This window comes from Malurus melanocephalus, unplaced genomic scaffold (genome assembly GCF_030028575.1).
Source record: "Malurus melanocephalus ecotype Western Australia unplaced genomic scaffold, MMel_1.1 scaffold_482, whole genome shotgun sequence".
Classification (NCBI taxonomy): domain Eukaryota; kingdom Metazoa; phylum Chordata; class Aves; order Passeriformes; family Maluridae; genus Malurus; species Malurus melanocephalus.
The window spans coordinates 303,015-325,760 of record NW_026623714.1 but is presented as its reverse complement, the minus strand read 5'-3'; the positions used below and the strand labels follow the sequence as shown (position 1 = coordinate 325,760).

The 22,746-nt window shown below is 46.5% G+C and overlaps 1 protein-coding gene across 2 annotated transcripts in view; it reads left to right on the top strand.

The window, feature by feature from the left end:
* Nucleotides 1-22,746, top strand: part of GRIA1 (glutamate ionotropic receptor AMPA type subunit 1) — a 111,765-nt gene that overhangs the window by 37,582 nt on the left and 51,437 nt on the right. For both annotated transcript variants that reach the window (XM_057380919.1, XM_057380918.1), the window contains exons 3-5: nt 13,844-14,083; nt 15,437-15,621; nt 19,142-19,195. In XM_057380919.1, coding sequence (XP_057236902.1) covers nt 13,844-14,083; nt 15,437-15,621; nt 19,142-19,195 — 479 coding nt within the window. The remainder of the gene's footprint in view (nt 1-13,843; nt 14,084-15,436; nt 15,622-19,141; nt 19,196-22,746) is intronic.

The following is a 22,746-nucleotide window of genomic DNA, read 5'->3' as shown; positions in this document are numbered from 1 at the left end:
CAGCTGCTTTGTAGCTTTCAAGAATGTATTTCTTTTTTTTAAGGGAGAAGGCTGAAAACTGACTAGCTACAATTCGAGTTTCCCCTAGGTGCTAGAGATGCCGAACAAATATAAGATCTCATGCCTAGAAAATAAAGTAGGAATCTTCAAACCAGAAATGAGGAGTCCATATAAGCACCAGAGGAAATTTCATTTAGAAGCATGATCCTAAAATATAGATTGTCCATAAAATAAGGGTCTGTCCATAAAAAGATGCTCTGTTTTGCAACAGAAGGCATTTCAGTGTGATGCAGGGATAGGACAAGTTCTGTGGAAAGGTGGCCAACTTCTCCTGCATTTTCATGCAGACCCACAGTCCATGTTGCAGCCACCTGGCAGAGCTGACAGGGATAATAATRATAATAATAATAACTCCCCTTTGCTCCACTGAGGACTGGAGATGGGATGGGCATGGACTGAGGTACTGAACTGCTGGTCCAGACCATCCCTGCCCCAAAGGGAGAGATTTTCTTGGCCCAGAAACCAATCCCTGGCAGTAACTCTTCTCAAAAGCCACCAGCTGGGCACCCAGCGCCGCACTGAAAGTCAGGCCATTAGATAGCCCGTCTGCCTTTTAAAAGCTAATAAACCRTGAAATCACACTGACAGAGCCAAAGAAAAGGCATTGGAGGGGGCATGGCTTTGTTCTGGGAAGGTCTCCAGTCTTTGAGGCCAGAGGTCACCCTGTCCTTCCTCCCTCCAGCCCAGCRTGAATCAGCGGGGTTCGAGGTTGGRCTGTGCAGGGAATGGCAATGGGTTTAGTGRTAAAGGCAGTACATGAGTTCTGCTGCAAAATGCCCACTCAACAGCTGGTCACAAAATCCTCGAGCCCGGGCTGAGGTGCCAAGTGTGTGTGTGCCTGGAGAGGAGCATCACACGATGGCAGAGCTGCCTGGTGCTGTCAGCACGTCCCCTGCTCCAAAAGGACGGGCGAGAGGAGCGAACGGGGACAGGGAGTGYCCTGTGGAGAGGCACCATCCAYGGGGAGAGTGCTCCTCACCGGGGARTTGTGAGCATCCTGATGGGACAGCASTGCAAAGGGCCTGTTCTTCACATCCTCTGACCAAGGGGTGGCACGTGGGTCCCACCCCAAAGTGGCTGCCTTGGTCTGTCCGGCTGTGAAATGAGGTTAAAAACCTTAACAGAGGACAGGCTGCCAGGCCCCAGGCAGTGAGGTTTGGAAAAACCCTTCTTAACTGAGACTTGTCAGCATTAAAGAGGGAGAAAATATTACTTTTTCCATTCAGAGAGGGGAAAAACAGACTGACTCAGAGGTTGATGCCCATTTTCCTGCCCCGTCTGCCAGAAAAAGGCACCTGACCCTTGGATCTCTGAACACACCTGCACTCAGCCCCCCTTCACTCTCTCTTTCATCCTTGTTTTTCTCTTTCAAAGCCCCCATTGATTTTGAAATTGAAATGGCTGTTCTCCCATCAATGAACCTCAATCTTGCATCTCCTTACCCCCATTCCTCTTGTCCCGTCCAGCTTTCACAACTCCTCAGGTTTCTGTTATTTCTCATGCATTTGCTTTGAAGGATTTCTCCAATAAGGACRTCAATAAAAGTTTCTTAAGGGTCTTTTATCACAAATTCCTTTTTGTTTTCATGACTGAGGATGCTTCTGAGGAGGAGCTGGTGACCTGTGCTCAAGCAGACGTGAAGCAAGCACACTTGGCAAGCGAGTCACCCACAAATCAGGTCCTGCATCCCGATGTTTTTCCCCACTGACAACACCAGACCCTACTCAGACCCAGTGTGATTCTGCTGGCCTCGATGTAGTTACCAGGGAAACTACAATGCAGACAACTTTCCTGCGCTGAAATAGAGGTTTCCTTAGCTGTCTTACTTATATTGCACTGGTATTTCTAACTGGGCAGAAAGTGGATGATTTTCTCAACACTTACGTGAGAGATTGACAAAATGATGTGAGAGGATTACAGGCACAGATTTACAGCTGCAGCATCAAGGTGCTCATGCACAGAGAACCCTCTGTCACGCAGACCTGCACACCACAGCCCAGCTCTCCCCCTGCTCCACAGACAATGCCAGAAAAGCATCTTYCCCTGGGAGTGCCCTGGTAAAAGTTGTCACAGCAGAAAAGCTTTCAGTGTACATTCACTAAGTCCTGATTTTCAGAGGCTGCATGCACCATCTGGCTTCCTCACACACCCAAATCACCTAAAGATCATCCCAGCACCTCTTCTTTAAGGACACGTGGCAGCCAGCTGAGTGATTTAAGCATGTTTAGGAAATGCCACCAAGGCTCCCAGCTCACACTGCTCTCCTGTCAGGACCAGCAGCGCAGAGGAATGATCACAACAAATTCTTTGGAAATGGGACTGCAGATGTTCTCTGCCATGTTAAATATGGGCAGCCAGAAAGAATTTCTCTCGCAGGGAAATGAATCTTTACTCCACAGGAGGGTCAGGAACTCAGAGTGAAGGCTACACTGCACACTCCTCTCTGCCACATTCAGCACTGAAAGTGGGTTGCAGTAGAGAGACAAGAAAATCACAGCCCTCACAGGTTAGCTAGGACAGTCCCAGAGGTGTAAATCACAGGTTTTATGTTGTACCTCAGGCTTCCTGCGAACACCAAGAGAAAAAACCTGTCCCAGGGATGTTTCTTGTTGCCTGTTCTTCCACATGAAGTTTTTGTTGGGGCTCTGCCCACCAGTGGAAGCAGCCTCTGCCCTGCCAACTTTCTCTTCTAAATGGAAGTTTCACCTGCCTTTCCCCAAGAGGTTTCTGGGAAAGAAGGTGCCTTAATTAGGTTAATTATACCTTTAGCCATCCATGTTCTCACTTTAGCTGTGCAGCTAGAGTCCATTATACGGTTTTGTTTCCCCAGTTTTCCTTGCGGGAAGCAAATCCAGTGCCTGAAGTGTGAAGTTTTCCATGGCTCAGCTGTCTTACACAACATTTTTCAAATCCAAGGCATGTTTCCACTCCTTGGAAAGGTTGTGCTCCTGGTGCCTCTCYGTGCAAGACCTGCCTGCCCCTGGCTGGCAAGTGACCCTGATTTCATGGAGAAATGGATTTCATTGGGGGCATTTCTCTGTAATGTCAACACAAGTGTTGAGCAACATCTGGTGACCAGTGAAGGAGTCTCTCTGATGCTTGTGAGAAGCGGTACAAATTAGCATCCTCCAGTCTGCTGCTGCTCTTCTGTCTAAATATTTTACAGGTAAACTTCTGCTGAGAAGCAGTGGGGTTTTCTCCATAGCTGCCTAAATCCTGTCATTTGGTTTGGTTTGCACTGAGTGAGTGCTTGAGGCAGAACCTTCACCTGTGTGTGCAGTGTCACTGCTCGGGGATGATGAACGACCCCAAGCTTGCAGCAACTCCCCTTCCTGGGCTCTGCTTGGCCTCCCTGCAATTTGCATTTRTGCAGAGTGTTTTACACGATCCCCCTTGCTCTCTGCAGCTCACTAGAGAGCCTCTTTCTCCAGGAGCTTAAAAATTGTCCCGGAATAGAAATCAGTAGGGAAGGTGTTTGTATGTAAGTAGGTGCATCAGGAAGGGATCTCAGTGTTTTCCTGATGTTAAGGATGATCCCACATTCTTCTCCCTAGGACACACTAACATTTTCCAGGTTATTTCCTCAGTCCCATGTCAGTGCAGGTGGCTCAGGATAACCYGGTGTCTTCACTGGCCTCTGTGTAGAGTCAATGATTTTGTGTCTTTCATCAGCACAAATCTATACTGTGACATATCGAGCTCTGCAAGTACAACAACACATTRAAAAGTCTTTCCTGAAGTTTTGCTTGTGTTTGATACCAACATTGTCACCAACATTAACAAGATTTGGTTGCCCAAATGTGTCTTAGGCAAAAGATGTGTATCTAAGGTMATTTTACAGAATTGATGATGTGTTTTGCAGCTTCTCCCACATCTTGGTCCTTTTCTCAGTTCTGTGAAATTGCTATGGGAGATGACTTTTGTGGGTCCAAGGGCAGGGTCAGGAGAAGCCTGTAGCTGTAAAAGTCCTCACTAGTCATGCTGGCAAAATGGCAAAAATTCCACCTAAGGTTTTTTAGGAAATGTCTCAAATTCCAGTTTACTTTTGCTGTAAGTTTTGCTGGGTAGCCAGGCTGATATTTGGTATTTTGGATCTCATTCACAAGGGGCTCCAGGTCTACCCACCTGGTGTTTATGGGAGCAGCGGTGGCAGAGTGGATGCAGTTCCTGCATCCCCACCATTCACAGCACTCGATGGGATGGATGTCTTCACCTCCCACGAGAGGGAACTGGCCTCTAGAGCTGCTTCCAGCCCTGGTTTAAGCATCCCCCCTTTGCAGAAGCTCCATCTGGGCACCCTGACTGGATGCACTCCATGCAAACTGTTTGTTCCACCACCCACRGCGAGCGACTCGCGCAGAAGTTTCACCAGAGACCATAAAATTGCAAACCATGGGTCCAGATCTCACCATCTGTCACATTTCTGCCTTCCTGCTCCCCAGACAGCACAGTCTCCCACTGGGTTTAAAAGATCTCGGGCTTAAACTTGTTTGTTTGGGATTTTCCGCAAAACCCGGTGCTCAGAGGCACTGGGGAAATAAAAACTTTGTAACCCTTATCATTTATTGCCCTCGCAATGCAGACAGGATTAAAGCTGTTCTAATGACAGGGAAGAAATGGTAATATTCCCCCTGACATTAAGTAGGCCTGAACAAAGCTGTGAGCACAATGGAATGGAACATTAATGTGAAAAGGGAAAATAAAAACCCTACAAGACCTGACTGTAGCAAAGAGCCACCAAGGGAGGCACTTAAACCCRCAAAAACCAGCACTCTCAGATGTCWAAGRATCTTGTCAYTCTGCACCAAACTCAGCCCTTGCTGGGATGTTAAATATGTTTCAAAACCATTGGCGCTTTCACWGACCTCAAGTGAGCACAATGTGCAACCAGGTGGCACGGAAAGGCTGTGCTCTAGAGTTTAATCCTCGTGTGCTGAGTGCAGTTTGCTGGGTTTGCTCCCTTCCCTCCTCTTCCCAGAAAACCAATGGCTCCAGYGACTGCAGACGAGGTGGCACTTTTGGGGCAGCGATGGCACGTGTAGGTTTTGGARCATCTGCCTTGCTAACTCAGCAGAYACCTGTAACRYAGCYCTGGMAGCAGAKAGAAAATGTGAATGTTTATAAATAAACTGTCAGCTGGTGGGTTTAGGTGCTGCTTCCCACTTCAGGCCCCCAAGGACGCGATGCTGTGTGTGAGAGGTTCTGTTTGAAGGATCTTTGTCGCTGGTAAGTGTAAAGTTCTGCAGACAGCTTCAAGACAGGCCCTTATAAAATCTTCCCCAAAACCTGCGGCTTGCACTGAGACTTTAATGTCTGTGAGCAAATATAATGTATTAGGGAAAGAAAAAAAGCTATTGAAGACGAAATGCATTTCATCTACAAGATCTTCTCTACGTGACACATTTGCTTTTTGCTACTGCTTATCTTCCCCCCTCCCACTCCTCACTCCCCTCTTTTTACTGTTTTAATAATTCAGCGCTTCCAGCCCAGACTTAAATGCTGTGGTGAACTAAGAGCAGCGTGCTGTGTACGGTATTAACGTGCTGGGGGTTTGGTGCTTTGTTCTTTCCCTCTCTTGTTGTTCGTGCTTCCCAGCAGAACATACACYATGTACTGAGTTTTCCTTGTACAGCATTATCTTCAGAAGGACCAATATAATTCAAAAGGCCATCTAATAAAAAAGCAGAAGCAAAATTGGTTCAACCCTCATTCCTTATCTCCTTTTACAATATAGCCGTCGCTTTTTCGTTTGTAGTAATCCTGYGTTAATATTTATGTCTCTGCTTCAGACGCAGAGAGTTCAGTGAGGACAAATTATGAGTTTTYAATTTCATCGTGGAAGGTTAGATGGGAGCAGGAATCTCTGGTCTTCCTGAGTCCATGGGTCCYATAGGAACATCCATCTGTGGCTGGGGGCCCTGTGAGGGATTTCTCCTTCCCTCTGGAGCAGCTGCAGGGGAGCTCGAGGTGAGRGTTTGGGATCAGGAGAGTTCAGCTGGTTTTRCAGAGCTCCTGCTGCTCCAAGGGARCCCARSACAGCAGCATCTTCTGCYRGGCTCTGTSTGGACACAGCAAAAAGCCAGATTGCTTAGCAGACCTGGTAACAGTGCCAGGCAGTTCTGGCACATCTTTAAGGTCCCTTCCAAGCCAGACCATTCCATGATTCTATGMTTTTCAAGGACAAAATGYRCCACAAAAGGATCTCAGGAGACTGTATGCCAAATGCMGATATGAGCCAGACTGGCATGSAGGAAAACAMTCCTAYTTTAAAAATGAGACAAGGTGGAAAGGTCACATCTCTTATTAGAGCAGAATAATGCAGAGTTTTTCCAGGCACCATAGCCCTTCTGCACATCTTTTCTGTTTTTAAGTTATGAAAGCAGGGAGCGCTGTGGCTCTGGTGTGGGACACYGGAGAGATGAAGGCAGTAAACAACAAGAATCTTACACAGCTTGAGAGCATCAGTGCTTCCAGCTCAGAAATGGGTCTTATTTTAGGTCTCTATGAGCATGGTGCAAAAGTCAGCCTCTGAGCAGAGGGACTGGAGCAGATGGGCTCAGAGAAGAGCAGTTGCCTCCCTCCATCTCACGAGCGAAGATCCAAATCACAATTAAATAACAAACCTGAAAGAGAGATGGCAATGGACCCAATTTTTCTGGTCTGTTAACCACAAGACCCTCATTAACCAAACTGTCCCTATTACAATCATAACCTAATGCTGCCCACAGAAGAAATGAGACCCTTTAACAGATGCTTCTGATCTCAGTGTTCCCCACATGGGGGATTTGCATCTAATYCCTATAAAAAGTGCTCAGAAATAGTTTGTGTTGACTGTAAACCCTTCAATACATTTAATTCTGGGTTTTATGTGACTCAACAAAGTACTAGCAATCCCAAAGTAAAAATACTTTTAAAAACAAATAAAGCAAGCAAGTAGAATCCTGACAAACATCATCATTTTCCTTCTTCCCCTATTTCAACAAGTTCAGTGACCTCATTAAGACCTTTGATATTTAGATTTTTTTTCTTCTTTGTAGTCACACTGGATAAGAACTSCATTCAAAGACTTCAGTAGAGAAATAAAAGGAGGTTTCAATATGTGAAATACACAAGTGAAAGAGTGAGGATCTTCAACTTGTCCCTTAGAGAGCTTAAACTCAACTCCCCATGACTGCATCTCCCACTGCCATAATTTTAATTCAAAAATTCACTTAAATGACTGAGAGTCCATGTGGTCCATTTTTGGTGACCAAACCACCATGCTAGTTCTGCTTCCTACAACTCAACAGTGTGTGAGAAAGAAGCACCACAAATCCAATTTGTTCTCAAAGGAAACTTATCATTTGTCAGCCAGGCAAACTAAGACTTGTTTGTTAGGCAGGCAAACTTAACTGAAAATATCGAAGCTATCAGCATATGCATTTATGAGCAGCTCTTCAGTCACAGATTATTGTTTAAATATGAGACAAGGAAAGCAGATCTTTATGTAAAAATCAACACTACTTTCCAGCTTCTAGGATCATTAGAGCAGCAGGCAGGGGAATGATGGAAGGGAGCATTAGTCCATGTCTTTTATATATTCAAAAGAAAAACAGATTTCTTGTTTCTTTATACCACATCAGCCTGATTTGCAGCTGATCAAATATGTGGGGCATATCTGCTGCCAGCTAAATACACGAGTGGAACAATGGGGGAGTGTAGAATCTGTTTGGCTTTCCCCTGCTCCAGAAATCTGTGGGAACATGCTGTCGTTGGGATGTGCTGAAGAGATGCGCTCTGGCACCTACGCCGCAGCGGAGAGCTGTGAGGACAAACATTTGGGAGGAAAGCTGAGCTGATCCTAATTGAGGCAGACACCAGAGCTGCCTCCTTGGARCTCCACCAGCTTTGCCAACCTCGTGTCAGGTTCTCCATCACCGTGCGAGGGTCGCCTCCAGGCAGGGCACGCTGAGGATTAATTATGCATGCATATCCTCCCTCCTCGTTCCCACATGTGCACAAACACGCTCCAAGTGAGCAAAGGGAAGCATGTGGGAGCTGCTTCTTGACACCACTGTTGTCAATGAGTATGTTTAGCTGCAAGTGAGGGTGTTGGCTCAGCGTCCCGGGAGGTTTGGGCACACGAAGATGATGTTGGGGCTGCAGGCATTGCAGGGCTCRTCTTTAATAGCTTGCAGAGGATAAATGACATAACTGAGATGAYTATTTTATTACCCTCAAAGTCTGGCCACACTTATTTTGCCATTTTTAAAAGTCAATTATTCATTTTGCTGTGTGCTGGAGTGAGTGGCTTCAAAGATTTTTTCGTATCTTGGACCCTTTATTTTCTGTATGTTTTTCTTTGGGCTGTGGGGAATAATTTGGTCACAACTGCAGCTCAGCACTGTAGGAACAACTTTCCTGGAGAGGGTGCAGTGTCTTCCCTCCCGGATGCTATGGCGTTCTCCAGGGTCAGGAAGGCCTCTGAGATCKGGCAGGGACCATCTGGGATTTCTGTCCCCTCCTGGCAGTGTGAACAGAAGTCATTTGTGAGGAACATCTGGGGATATTTCATTTAATCAGGTCTTTTACCGCTCTTGTGGCTTTGGGTATTAGCACTGTCTCTGCTGCTTCTGTTCCCTGACAGAGGCAYATGCAGCAGCTCAATCTCCTAGGAGCCAACTAAGCCATATTATTGGCTCCCTCCAGGGGTAGCTGGGTGAAACTTAATAGTCCATGAGATACAACAAGTCAGTAGAAATGATCTAATGTCCCTTTCTAGTCYTAAAGTCAGTGAAATGGTAAAAATTCTGCTACTAAAGGAAACGGCAGATGAGCAGTTGCCAGGATCTCCTACCAGGCTTCCTCCCCAGCTGTGTCCCTGGGGAGCAGTTCCCTTTTTGCAGTCTTGCTTGCAGATTCTCAGCAGAATGCACAGTTTTCACTGCTGGAGACCAAATCCTCATTTCCATCCTTCTGTGCAGCCCATTTGCCCTTCCTCCCACCTCAAACTCTCAGACGTTTGAGCCCTTCTTTGTGGCAGCAGTTTCCAAGAGAAACTTCTTGGTTTATCTTCTTTAACCAAAACCTAAAAGAGATATCTGTTTTATCTGACATCTGCCTTTCACACGGATCAGGTCAAACACCCACTTGCAAAATGCCTGACTCTCCTAAATCCCCAAATCAGCCTTGTTCATCTACTCTCTCTGGTTAAGAGCAGCAACCAAAAAAAAATAGTCTATCATGAATTTTTATAGATTCAAAACACGTCTTTTGCTTTCCTCTTCTGCAGGGAAAATGTGCAATTTAAAGTTGTGAGTGCTGATGTATTTGCTGATGTATTTTTCTTTTTCTTGGAAGCATCTTCAAATGTGGCCAAGTAGGTGTCCTCTCCCGTGTGTGCTTTCCATAAAATCAGAGTTTCTCTCTGATGTACATGCTTTACCTTGAGTATTTCCATATGAAAAGAGAACCTTGAGGAAAATCTGCAGGACTAGAAATCCTGGAGTCTGTGGATTCCAGGAATGAGTGAATCACAGATGCTTTTTCCTCATCTGAATTCAAGGACACACCGGCTCCATGATGGCTGCAATTCCTCAGGGAAAAAGGGGCAACATCCCCTGCTTGTTCTACCACATCAGCCACTTTTAACTAACTTAAAAACTATTTTGATTTTTGCTGTGAGTTAGAAAAGTTTGTAGAGCAGTGTGATGAGCTCTCACCTCACCTGGCTGCTASAGGCACTCTGCAGAGTTGTGTTCAGAGAGCAGTTGGTTGTCACTGGATTGTCTCTCCAACAAAACCCGGTGACAATCAAGTTAATGCCTCTGCTTTTACCTAATTGTCCTTGTTGAATGGCTCTAGAGACCTCAGGGAGAAACCCTGTTCCTGGAGAAGGAGGATATGGGGTGTCCTGGGGGCCTGGTGCAGCACTCACTGGGAATGCCTCAGCCACAAACCCCARACTGATCCATTGTACAAGASTGAGCAGGGTRAACACAGTAATAGTTGCCATTGCTRTCAATCATTAWGGACTATATTTTCTRAGGGGTAATWTAGAGGRAAATTCTTCTGTAATTAATTACAAATTCATTGTAAGATACTAGCACAGGTTAAGCCCAGAGCTGATGCTCTCTGTCTTTACCCACTGTGCATCCCAGAGGCCACAAACAGCACGTGCAAACAGCCACAGATACCTGCATCTGCATCCAGGCCAATCCTTCTCACTCCTTCTCACATCCTGGGATAGGCAAACATCGATGCTGTTGGATTTTTCCCAGATTCCTGCCTACAGGAATGAGTTTGAGGCTGAGCTGCCCAAACTGAGCTGCTGGAGCTCTGCAGGGTGACTGCAGCTCTCCTSGCAGGGAAGGCTGGGCTGGGGCCATCCAGCTGCTCACAGCTGCCACAAGGCTTGAAAAGGGTRATGTTGTCACCAGCCAATTGACCAGAAGAGCTCAATTTCTTGGGCCTTCCATTCCTGCAGGATYTTCCTTCCTTTTATGTCTCTTAATCTTTTTAGAAATCCATCAGTCAGAGGCAAGTGATGGCTCAYCACTGCAAAAACAAAGAGAGCTTAAAATATTTGCTTCCTCTACTTAAGGTTTACAATTCTGAGTAGTAAGTTATTAGGAAGCTGCAGAGCAATCATATGAGAACAGAATAATTAATAAATTTGCCTCATAAAATGATTAAAGGAAATGTAAAGAAGTTTCAGCRATCTCTCAGTGTGTTAAATAACGAGCAAGTAATTTCTTTTTAGTTTTGCTGTGTAAATTCATTTGGAGCATCTGTAATTTAAAATAGCCCTGAGATTTACATAATTTTTCTGCCACTGCTTTTGCATTATGCCAAATTCAGTCCCAGAAAGGTGGCTGCAGCTCTCACTCTTCATTTTTCCAGATTAACGGGCACAAGAGTTTCTTTGATTTTCTTTGGGAGATAACCCTCAGCAAACATTTTTTTTTTTTCCAAATCATCTGCCTTGTCCCTGGTCCCTATTACCCTGCTAGTACAAAGCAAATGAGGGTTCTTTCCAAACTTACAAATGATAAAGAGTGCTCATTCTCCCAGYTGTCTTTGGTACAATCTGTTTCAAATGCTGGCACTGATGATGTCTCAGAACAGTGTAGGAGGGATGCCTGAGCGTGACTGAGCCACAGAGTTTAAAAAAAAAAAGAAAGAAAAATGATATATTCCTTTCAAACAGAAAAGAAAATCCAAGGAAGCCATGCCTTGTCTAAAACAAAACAAACCAAGCCAGCTAAGTTTATTGTCTGGATTGTTAATTGTGCTGGATTGTTCAGCTGTCCCGAAAATGTCTCTTTAATCATTCAGTGAGGCTGAAGCCTGGCTCTCCGGAGATCACGTTCTGATCTCTCACATATGGTACCTCGCACCGTTCATTAGACCCGCTGCTCCAGTCACATGGAAATGATGCTCAGACTGTTTCTGTCCCTATCTGCTGCTTTTCCTCCTGAATGTGTCAGTCTCATGATGAGGGCAGCGACTCCAGCTGATACAGACACTGCTGCTGATTGCAAAGAGAGGCACTGCTGTGAAAATAAAGAGAAGAGGGGGGTTATTTCTGTCTGGGTTTGGGCTTTGTGAGGCATCCCTGCCCCGCAGAACGGCAAAATCCCTTGTGGGAGGATCACAGGTGCTAATCAGTGAAAAGAGGATGAGTGACCCTGCGAACAAACTGCGGGACTGGGATGCCCAAAAAACTGGGCTCAGCTCCAAGAGAAAGGAAAAAATTTCATCAGTCTTGTGAGACTCAGTTCTCAGCTCCCAGCACACCACGAAGCCTGGCTGCTTCCTTTTGGGGGTGAGGTGGGAGCAGGGACTTGCTGTGCACAGTGAGAATCAGGATTTCTTGCTCTTCCCTCTGCACGTTTGGTGCTGGCAGTAGAGAAGTGAGGAACGAGGCAATTTTTTCCAGGATGGCTGTAAGGCAGTCAGGATTGACTTTGTGTCCCGGCTGGAGGGACAGAGCTCTCATGGAGCCCAGCTGAGGATGTGAGAAGCTCCTGTTCAGGAGCCTGGCTCCAGCCACACGTGCAGGAGGATCAGTACTGGTGGCTCCCAGCACAAACCAGGTCAGGGGATTCCCGAGCAGCACAGAGCCCTTGCCAGGGGACCCCAGAATGTCACATCAACTCCTCAGCCTGCACTTGGTGTGAAGTGTTGAGTCAGTACAAATGTCACAGCCAAAGGTCTTCAGAGTCACAGTGACAAGAGGAGGAGGYGCTGGTGCCAAGAGTTGTGACACAGGGAAAACGCTGTCACTGCCACCACCTCCAGCCTGGAGATTTATTGGTGGTAACTCGGGATGTGCCATAAGCAGGGGTGATATTAAACGAGTCTGACTGTCTCGGGGGCTGAGTTTTACAACCCAAAGTGTGAACTGTCTGTGTGTCGCTGAGATCCTGAGGCGTTTTCCCGGCAGCTCCTGTGGTCTCATTAAATGTTCTCTGGCCYGAGGGAGCCCTCCCTGCCCAGCACAGCAGCAGGGGCTGAGCACAGACACAAACACCGGCCAGAGAGCCCAGCCCTCCTGGTGGACACCTCCCAGGACACACTGGACACCTCAATGGGCACTCAGCCCTTTCTCCACGGCTTTGCAGGAAACCAGAAATGGCCACACAGGTGTCCCCAAGCACCAACACATTCCCAGCATCAGAGGCTCCAACCTCAGYSCCACAGATCTCCCYGGAGCTGGGCTGTGGCTGCATTGAACCTTGGTGAACTCTGCTCTGCCCTCTCAGAGTGGTTTCTTCAGCCTTGAGGTCAAACCCGTGGCTTCCTCCTGGAGTCACTGGCCACTGCGCTGTTGTGCAAAGGCTTTCCTTCTGCTCCATAAATGCATCTGGGGGTGCAGTAGCCTCTTTCTGCCAAGGCATTCCCATTTTCAGATAACTCATTTTACCCCAGGAGCAGCAAAAATTTCAGCAGAGCCCTGGGGACAGTGATTTCATTCTTCTGAGTCCCTTCTGCCTTTCCAAATGAAGCAGCTCTGTGGAGATTTGGGCAGGGCACCCCATGGCCACAAAGCCCCTTTCATCACAGGCTGCCTTCACCAGCCCACCCACCTGGGGGAAGGTTACCCAGTGCAGAGAACGTGCAGCTTATCTCAGGGGAAAGGTTTATTTGGGAGATATTGCTGAGAATCCTCCTCATCCTCGCGCCCTCACTGGTTCAAAAATGATCTAGACAAAACTTCACAATGTGTTTAATTTTAAGTTGTAAATTAAGTATGTTTATTGCAGTGCTGGGTGTGCAGAAGGTCGTGCTCAAAGCCGGGCACATCCCCAGCAGGGTATCACTTGGTATATATCTGGTTACATGTTACACACTCATTGAATTTTGAAGTTCGCCTATACATATGCATGACTTATCTCTGCTTTGTATTATAATGAGTTTAAATTCATTTCCATGTGCTCACACAGTATTATTTGGTAGTGGGCTCCAGGGCTCTCGGGAGGAAGTAAAATACTCATCCTCTTGTTTTTAACTTTTTACTTTTGTGTCTTGAGCATGCTCTCTGAGTCTCTGGCCTAAGTCTAAACAACAACTCTGGTTTTAGCCAGCATGGGGGTCCACGAGCATAAGTTGTGTCACAGTCTCTGCTTTTGTCAATAATYTTTTACYTCTCATTCTGCTTTGACAAAGACAATAAATGTTAACTAAACAATATCCACTGTMTAGCAAGCAGCTAGTAATATATACYGTTTAACAAGCAGTTTCTAACAAGCTAACTCCTAACTCCCCTGCATCATCACGACCCTTCCCTCTGCTCCCGCAGTCTGCTCGCAGTTCTCCAAGGGCGTCTACGCCATCTTCGGCTTCTACGAGAGGAGGACCGTCAACATGCTCACGTCCTTCTGCGGGGCMCTGCACGTCTGCTTCATCACGCCCAGCTTCCCCGTGGAAACCTCCAACCAGTTTGTCCTGCAGCTGCGCCCAGAGCTCCAGGATGCCCTCATCAGCGTCATCGAGCACTACAGCTGGCAGAAGTTTGTGTACATTTACGACGCTGACCGGGGTAAGTCACTGCTCTGTGGGAGGGGTTGTCAGCCAGGCATTCAAAAACAGTGGTCTTGAGGGGGTCTTTGCCTTTGAAATTGTGGATTAATGGAGGTTGGGTCAACCTACGCCTTCCCTGTTCTCTGTTTGTTTTCCAAATGTCCCTTTCTGCTGATGGTGAGCATTGATCTAAATGAAGAATCAGCCTGAGAGGGTGCACATGTGTTCACGGGGTCAGGTCTGAGCCCCATTAACACAAGGAAAGTACGTGATGTGCAAATGGCTCGAATTTGAAATGGGGAAATTGTTTCTGTTCAATAGGGCCCATATTGCACTGGTCTGTCGAACTTAAGGCCACTGAGTCCCAAATTTAGAAACGTGAACAGACACTTGCTCAGGTCTCACCTGAGCCCACACCCAGGTGTGAAATAGTTTGGAAAACTCCGAATTCCCTGTGTTGGTGCAGTCAGTTTTCCATGTAAAAGAACAAAACCTTTGTTGCATGATGTGRTATATTATCCACCCTTGAAAACCACAAACAGGGCTAGAGAGGTCATTGCTTCCAAATTCAGTTTCCCCAGCTCTCARATGCCTTTAAAGCTCCAGGCTTGGAGGTTGGAAGCAAAACAGCCTCGTGGAGGACAGGACAGAGATAAGGTGATTCACATCTCTGTCCTGRAAGTCATAATTATCCCCTGAAAAGACAGGATGGGCTTTAGAGACAGGGAAAAGGTATAAAAGCATCCCACCTGCTTTCTATGTCATGGGGCATGGGCATGATGAATACCCCAAAAGGACTTCAGTAGGCAGGATTATCTAAGGCTGCCCAGCACAATTCCAGACAATTGCTACGTGCATCTCCTCTGGGATGTAATTTAGGCAACATAATTCTAAAAGTAATGGTCTCCTGATGAGATTCTGCCAAGAGACAAGGCTKCTGAATGTGATTGTGTGCTGGGATTGCTGAGGGTGTCCCTAACCCTAGGAGCACRCAGCCTAAACAGATCAAAGACGAGAAGAAAACTATGGCTGAGAGAAATCAAATTATTTGGGTAGTGACAGACAGGAAGACRGGGATTAGGGTTCTTGTCTGAATCCCACAGCAGGGCCTGATCAGTGAGACCCATCTGCAATTACAGAGGATGATTAGGCCTGGAATCTTCTGTGCTAGGATAGAAAAAGCAGGAGTCATTAATTCCAGCCCAGCTGAGTKTGGGGCAGATCTGGACTATTAACTGCTCTCTGTAACTCTGCTGCACTCGTGTGATTCTGTCTCCAGCTGGCTTGAGGCAGCTACACAGGCTGCCAGAAGGATGGGAAGATGCCTTTKCACCATTAAAACCTGCCTCTCCCCYTTCCTGTCYSATCACAGGGCTGTCAGTCCTGCAGAAAGTGCTGGACACTGCAGCTGAGAAGAACTGGCAGGTGACAGCAGTCAACATCCTGACAACGACAGAGGAGGGCTACCGAATGCTCTTCCAGGAACTGGAGAAGAAGAAGGAAAGGCTGGTGGTGGTGGACTGYGAAACTGAGAGGCTGAACATCATCCTCAACAAGGTCGTGCTGCTGTGGGCCTTCTGGGAGGGGTCTTGCACACGGGATGGGGAGGGTTGTTTCTCCTGGTGGAGCTCTCCCCATTCTTGCTGATCCCTGTCTCCTCATTGCTCTTGTTGGCTGTGGGCTCTGTGCCTGTTCTATACTCAAGTGTTATCTAGTTTTCTTCATATGGACAGGAAAATAAGCCTTTCTTTCAAGTTTCCTCACATAACTGGAGGAAGACAAACCTAGATATAAGGAAAGCTATTTGTAAGAACACTAAAAATCCAGATACTGTGATTATTTGTTTTCCAATGCTATAAAAAATATCAGCTCCCAGGGAGAAGTGGTACAAAGCTGTGTTTTACTGCAAAAAATACAGAGCAATTCCAGCAGACATTTGTGCCTGGGAGGTAACACTCCAGTGAAGAATAGAGCTATGAACAACTTTTTCAGGCCTGTGTAGTCCATTTTCATCCATTTCTGTATTCTTGTTCCAAGTCCACGGGGATTTCTGAGAGCAGAAGTAGTTGTCCCTGTGTGAGAGGGTGATGTCAGGTTTTTCACAGTGTACAGATGACTGGAGGGATTCAAAGTCAGTGCTCAGCTCATTATCATGTGAAATTCAGCTGGGCCTGTACCTTGGTCTGCTGGCTGGTCTCAGCTCAGCACACCAGCAGCCTCTGTGGGATTGTCACTGTGCTGTTTGYCCTGTGRGATTGTCACTGTGCTGTTTGYCCTGTSCCTCTGAGTGGCTGAGGTGTTCCAAGAGCTGCCTCAGCCTCTCGGGGACATTTCAGTGCATTTATCTTCTTCCCTGATGAGTCTGTCTCAGGCTCTGGGTGGCAGTGGGTTTGTGCAATGGCTGCTCAGCATCTGTGCCTCTCACCCCCACACTGCTGCTCGCACACACTTTTCATTTTCCCTMCAAACACAAAACCCAAATAACACCAGAGACCCCAATGAGGCGGCTTTTGCTCTCTGGCCACCTCAGCTGTGGAGGAACCAGCACTCTACGTGTTAAAAACTATCTGATTTCTCTCTGGGACATCTCTCTGTGTCGTGTCTCAAGGGTTTGATTTATTTTTGCCCAAGTACCTGTCATTTTTGAGCCAGGCCACGGCTCAGGGCAGGTTGCCRTGGGGTTGTGTTCTGTAGCCTTAATGGGATAAGGATGAGGTGGGTTGTGTTCCATCAAAGCCCTCCATTGTTTCTTCATGGTCTCTCATTAAAATGAGTAASTGGAATTTCTCCTTTGCCAGGGTTTCACTCTGAGAGGATTTCTCTCTAATAGATGTCAAACCTGCCCATTAAGAAGTGGGTAATGAAACCTCGGTGGCCCAAGTGAGCTATCAGCATGCAGCCCGGCACAGCCTCTCTCCACAGTCAGRAAAAGTGATAAATGCTGTTATAACCTCAGCTTGCTACTGCTGTCCGGGCACATTAGGACTGAGCAAGCATTTTAAAATAARTTAAGATCGCAAATAACTGTGTAAAACACAGGAAACGAGCCTCATAATTCAGGTGGATGGGCTGCAAGATTAACAGCTCAGGGAGAGCTGGATGGCAGCCCTCTCCGGTTCATCGGCTCTGACACCTCATAAAATAACAAAGGAGAGTTTGGGCAAGAGGAGACAATGCCAGCTATTGTTGACACTGGAGRAAAGGGGAATTGGATCATAATTCTTAAGACATCCCAGTGCACCAGAGATTCTCCTTCCTCCCACAAGGTCTGGGACTTGCTGCAAAGGTCAGCCTCAGCTGATGAATGGAAAGGGACAAGTTGGGTTTGGTTTTGCTTCTTAGATCAGGCAGTGGGAGACACTCAGAAAACCACCCATAATGAGGTGTTTACCTTCCCAGCTTTAGGCAGACAGAGGTTTCTTCTGAGAGCTCCAGACACCTCAGCAGAAGCCACGCTGAGGGATCCTGTGCAGGGAGCCCCAGAGCAGTGGAGCTGGAGGAGTTTGCATTATCTGTGTGAGGAGCTGCTTCTTAATGAAGCCTTCACTGGAGTTAATTGCCAYCCCCCCGTTAATGCTGAGAACCAGATGAGTTTTATTATGCATACAAGAGCACTTCATCAGACAAGGGCTAAGGCAGATGAACCGGTTACACAGAGCAAGTGTCAGCTCATTTATAATCCATTTGGAAATCCCTAAAYGACTGCTCATGATAATCTGGGAGTGCTGTCCCATGGGGAGGATCAGTCTCTGCCCTCAGCTGACACTTTTCAAGCACCTGGTATCAGAGAGGTGTCCTGGGTAGACTGATTTCTGGTTGAATTGAGCACAGCAGTGGTTTTATGATCATTCTGCCTRTGAGGATCTTTCTGGCCTCACTGCAGTTTGTGCAGATTTTGCCTGAGCGTTGGCAATTCAGGCAGGAATCCAGAACCGATTCATGTGACAATGGAAATRAGAGGTAGTGTTGCCAGGAAAGAAACCTTATAGAAGCAGCACAGTTCTCTCAGAAACTGGCAACTGGCAAATCTTGTGTTTGTRCAGGCTTTGAGAGCAGGTTGGTTTGGGGCCTTTTTTTTTCACTTTCTTCTTTCTGTGTGTAGAGTGGCTCAAATGCAGATGGTACCTGACTCTWGTAAGAATTTAACAGTGCTGCTGGAAATCAACAGAGAAGAATTTCAGTGAGAAAATGTAGCCAGCAAGAGGAACGAAATTTTTAGTATTCTTTCTGTACTCTTTAAATCAAGGGGGAAAAAGACAGGGAACATCTGATCAATGCCTCTGCCTCCCAAATCACAGGAAAGTCTGCAACAAGTGGAAAGGGAGAAAGAAAGGGAAACTTCTTCAGCTAAGGCAGAAAAACTCAGTTGTTACAGATTGGTAAGCAATTGTGCTGAAAAAAGAAAATAAAAACCTGACTCTGCAGCATCATGGAGAAACGAGTAAGTGGCGAAGACCATATATTGGGACAGCATGCATATGAATATATAAATTATCTCAATGAAATTCCAGGGGAATCCTCTGTGACTTGCACAGGCAGTTTCATTCTGGAGATGTGGTTGAAGCTACACTGATGCACTAAAACAGAAAAAATTATCCATACTCTGAACTTGCAGCCATCTCTGCCAGGTAGGTAGGGAGAGCAGCAGGGTCTGCAGCTTGGAGGATGTGCAAGGTTGCTCTCCAGTCTTTYCTGATGTTTCAGTTGCATTCACAGGACTCCAGCTCCCCATTTGTTCCTTCGGTGACTGAAATACAAACCTTGTTAAGGCCTTTTTTTTCTTTTTCCCCTGAGCCCATATGAAATAGGTTGGTTTGTTTTTCTTTCCCTGTCTGTACAATGTTCTTGGGGATCTTGGTCTGTCTGATTTCAGATTTGCTGCTCTAGTATCATGTGTGAAAGTTCTGTCCATCATCTAATAAGATTGTGAACATTCCTTTTGCTGTGTTTTCCTGCTCACAGCTGAATAGTCTCAGCAAGGAACAATAATAACAAGAAAGGGCAGAGAGCTGAAGTTCTTCTTCCTTCTTTCTTCTTCTAATTCCTCTGCTAATTATCCTTGGTTTTTATCTTGYAGATCATCAAGCTTGAAAAAAATGGGAATGGGTACCACTACATTCTGGCAAATATGGTGAGTTACCCTAATTGGTGGGGGTTTTTTTTCTATCTCTCATCTTTGTAAAGCACTATATTTATAGTTACTGAGCTGTACAACCTGTTTACCTTTTAGGTAAAAAATTCTGGAGTCTTTTGCTGTGATCTCTTTGTGGACTTTTCACTCTTGAGCCAGCAAGATTATCTGCAGGGTATCTCCAAGTGTGTTGGGGTTTTGTGGTGCTGTCACCCTTGGCTGGGTGACAGATGCCCACCAAAGTCATTTTATCACTCCCCCCGTGGTGCCAAATGAAATCTGACTGTTGTACCCCAGGGAAAGGATTGGATGCCAAGATTTCTGTAAGGAAAGGATTCTCCCTTCAGTGCAGGGAGGCGCTGCCTGAGGACAGAGCAGTGTTGGGCAGTGGCAGGAGCATCTTTCTGGAGCAAATCTCACMGGAGGATGGAAAATTTCTTTGCCTAGGGAGGTTTGGGGAGAGGTAGGAGAGAGAAATGGAGGTTTTCCACAGCAGAGCTCCTCTCCAGATGTGTCACTTCATCCAGGGGGATGCACAGCAGAGGATGGGCTGCTGGGACTCCTGTGTCCATGTGGTGTGAGCCCTGTTCTTCCTGCACAGATCTGCATCTGGGAGGTTGCACATCAGCCCTGGGGTAATTAAACTTTAAACTACCAATTAGTCAAGCAGTTGCTGCCCTTCTCCTTTTCTCAGTCCCAAGATAACTCCATAATTTACAAGGCAAAAATGGCCACATCATTACCCTGCAGTGCCCTTTTCTGACCCTGCACCCTGCGCTGGCCACCTACCGTGTAATTACAGARATAAAAATGTTACCTTGTGCAGGGSCAGACATGCAAMACCATAGACCAGCCAATAACTTCAGTTGCTAATTTAAAAACATATATATATTATTTTATGTAACCCAGGTCCTGGATGTTGATGGAAGTCCTTTCATTAAGGTTAAGCAGGAAAAGTGGGCTGGAGTCACCACAGTGAGGGTGTCTGTGTACTTTTATGTCCCCACATGGAAGGCATGAGGTGAACTGAACCAACTCTCAGGTGTAGGAGATTTGAAGGACATTTCCCTCTGTCCCAAGATACAACACTCTCCTGTTTTCACCTAGAGAAAGTACACTTGTCCCATCTTTAATGGGCTTTTTCAGCCTTTGCACAAATGCTGAGAGGACAGGGCTGACTGGAAGAGGCTGCATACTCAGCCAACATGGGTTATAAATAATTAACTYGGAGCAAAAGGCTTTTCACTTCCCCAGCCCCTCTGCAGGGACATTCTGCCTCCTTCTGCAGCTCAGTGGAGGGGGCTTTGCCCAGTGTCTGACAGGAGCACCAGAATTCACTGGTGTGCTTTCCAAGAAGCTTGGATTCAGGGGAGAAGAAGCAGAGGGAAAGGAATTCAGGCTTTAACTTTGTTCTTCCCTGCTCCTGAAAACCCAATATCACACAAGAGCCAAACACCAGAAAAAGGAAATAAAAAAAAATTAGAAGAAGGAAAAGAAAAACTAGTAGGGGGTAATCAGACAACATGGGAACTTTTTTTTAAAAGAAGCTTGGCACCCCTCAAGGTTAAGAAGGTCCTTTCCAGGGCAGAACAATGTGGGCAGGCTCAGACACCAGAAACCAGATCAGCTCCTGTGATGTGCTGCACCCACASGAGAGCTGCTGGATAATGGGTTTAGCAAAGAGAATGACAAAAAGGCCCTGAAGATCCCATTTCTGAGACCATGGGGCAGCAAGGAGGGACAGCAAACCTCCTCATGTGGGGTTGGCTGGGGATTTTATTAGAGATTGTCAGAAGTCGGCATCTGGCAGGGTTAAACCCCTGAGATCCAAGGGATCACAGCAGGCTTTACCCTCTTCTGAGGACATCTCATCGCTGGATTAGAGCCTTCAGAGGGTGTAGCGTGCTGTAATTTATTCCCACTGACTCACACACGTAGTGGTAGACCTTAAACACCCCGCATTTTCCCCTGCAGACGTGTCCCAGGATGACAGGGCGTGCGGTGCCCACACGCGCTCCCCCGTGCCTGGAGAGCAGCCCCGCTCCCTGGAAATGCCTCATGCTGGAGCCCTGACTCCTCACAGAATCAATTAAGAGCTAAAACCAGCAATTGTTTTGTTTCCTAATKAGTTGTTCTTCGTCCCCTGTGCTAACTGAGGCCATCCTGAGTTTAGGATTTATCCTAAAGGTCAAGGGAATCCTCAGCTGCTCCATGGCCACCAAATTTCCTGCCCTAGTTGGAGCATGGGRAGGATTTTCCAATGCCTGCCTTTTGCCAAACCTGCTTGGGTATGGAAAAATGGGACACAACCATGGAAATGACACACTGGAAGCAAATATTGGGAAACATTTCTGGATAAACCCGCTTAAATTCCCTTTTTTTTAGCTGTGTGCTTGCTCATAGCTATGCTCAGCCAAAACCCAAGCAGCAGCACACGATTGCCCAGTCTCAGCAGCTTCAGACTGGTGCTGCATCGTGAATGCAAAGCGAGTTTGCAAGGCTGAATAAAGACTAAAAAAAATCATCCATAGGCACATTTTAGAATGAAGGAATTCCCTGTCTGGCCACAGCCAATCCCTGAGCAAAGAGGCATTGCCTTGCATTAACCTTGCTGTGTGTTTGCCCAGCAGTTGCTCTGGGTGAGCTGTAGTGCTGAGCAGAATTTGACAGCAGCAAGTGAAAAGCTGGTACTTCCTACCAGGAACAGCTTTCGTTTTCAGTGAAATTGCTGTTGCCAAGGTGAGACAATAATATTTCWGTGTTCACAAACAAAATAAAACCATTCTGCACCTCAGGCAGCGGGCAAACATCCTTCTCTGAAGCTGCTACACCTGCTAACGACACAACCTGTCTTGTCTGCCCAGCCCTGTCCATCCCATGAAGGTCTGACTGCAATATCCCTGCAGGGGAAGGGATTTTGTGAGCATCCCTGCCTCTCCTTGGGCCAAATTGGGCACTGTTCATGGCTTTTACAAACTCATTAAATTCTGGTCCTCAGCCAGTACTGGTTAGAGTTACCCCAGTTAGCTTTTACCAGAGCTAACGTGGATATTTGTCAGGTGCACTGGCACTGGGGGATTGCAGTCATCTGTCTCTTTCTCCCTCTCTTTTTTCTCACTGGAACTCAAAGACATTTGGCAACTTTAAGAAGTGTTTGTTTTTGTGAGTCGTATTTTTCTAAGCTTTCTTCTCAGCCTTTGAGATCATCAGTTCTAGCAACCACAAAGGGAAAACAAAAATRCAGTCAATACCATCAGAGGGGCAAGCTTAGAAACTTCTGGGATTCCTTTCTTTTGATCTCCAGGCTTTTTTCCCATAACCTTGGCTTTGTGTATCTCTTTGTCCTACGCCATGGATGTGAGCTGACTGCTGTCAGCAGTGGGACAGCATTAGCTCTCTTGGGCAGAGAAAAATCTTTGTCATTAAACAAGTGACATTYGTGTGACCTCTCTTTAAAGGAAAATTATGAAAGACAGCTGCCACATACAGCGCTTTAGCCTCTTTTTTCTTTCCTGGCACATTAGTCCAGGTTGTTCTTTCAGCAAAAGCTC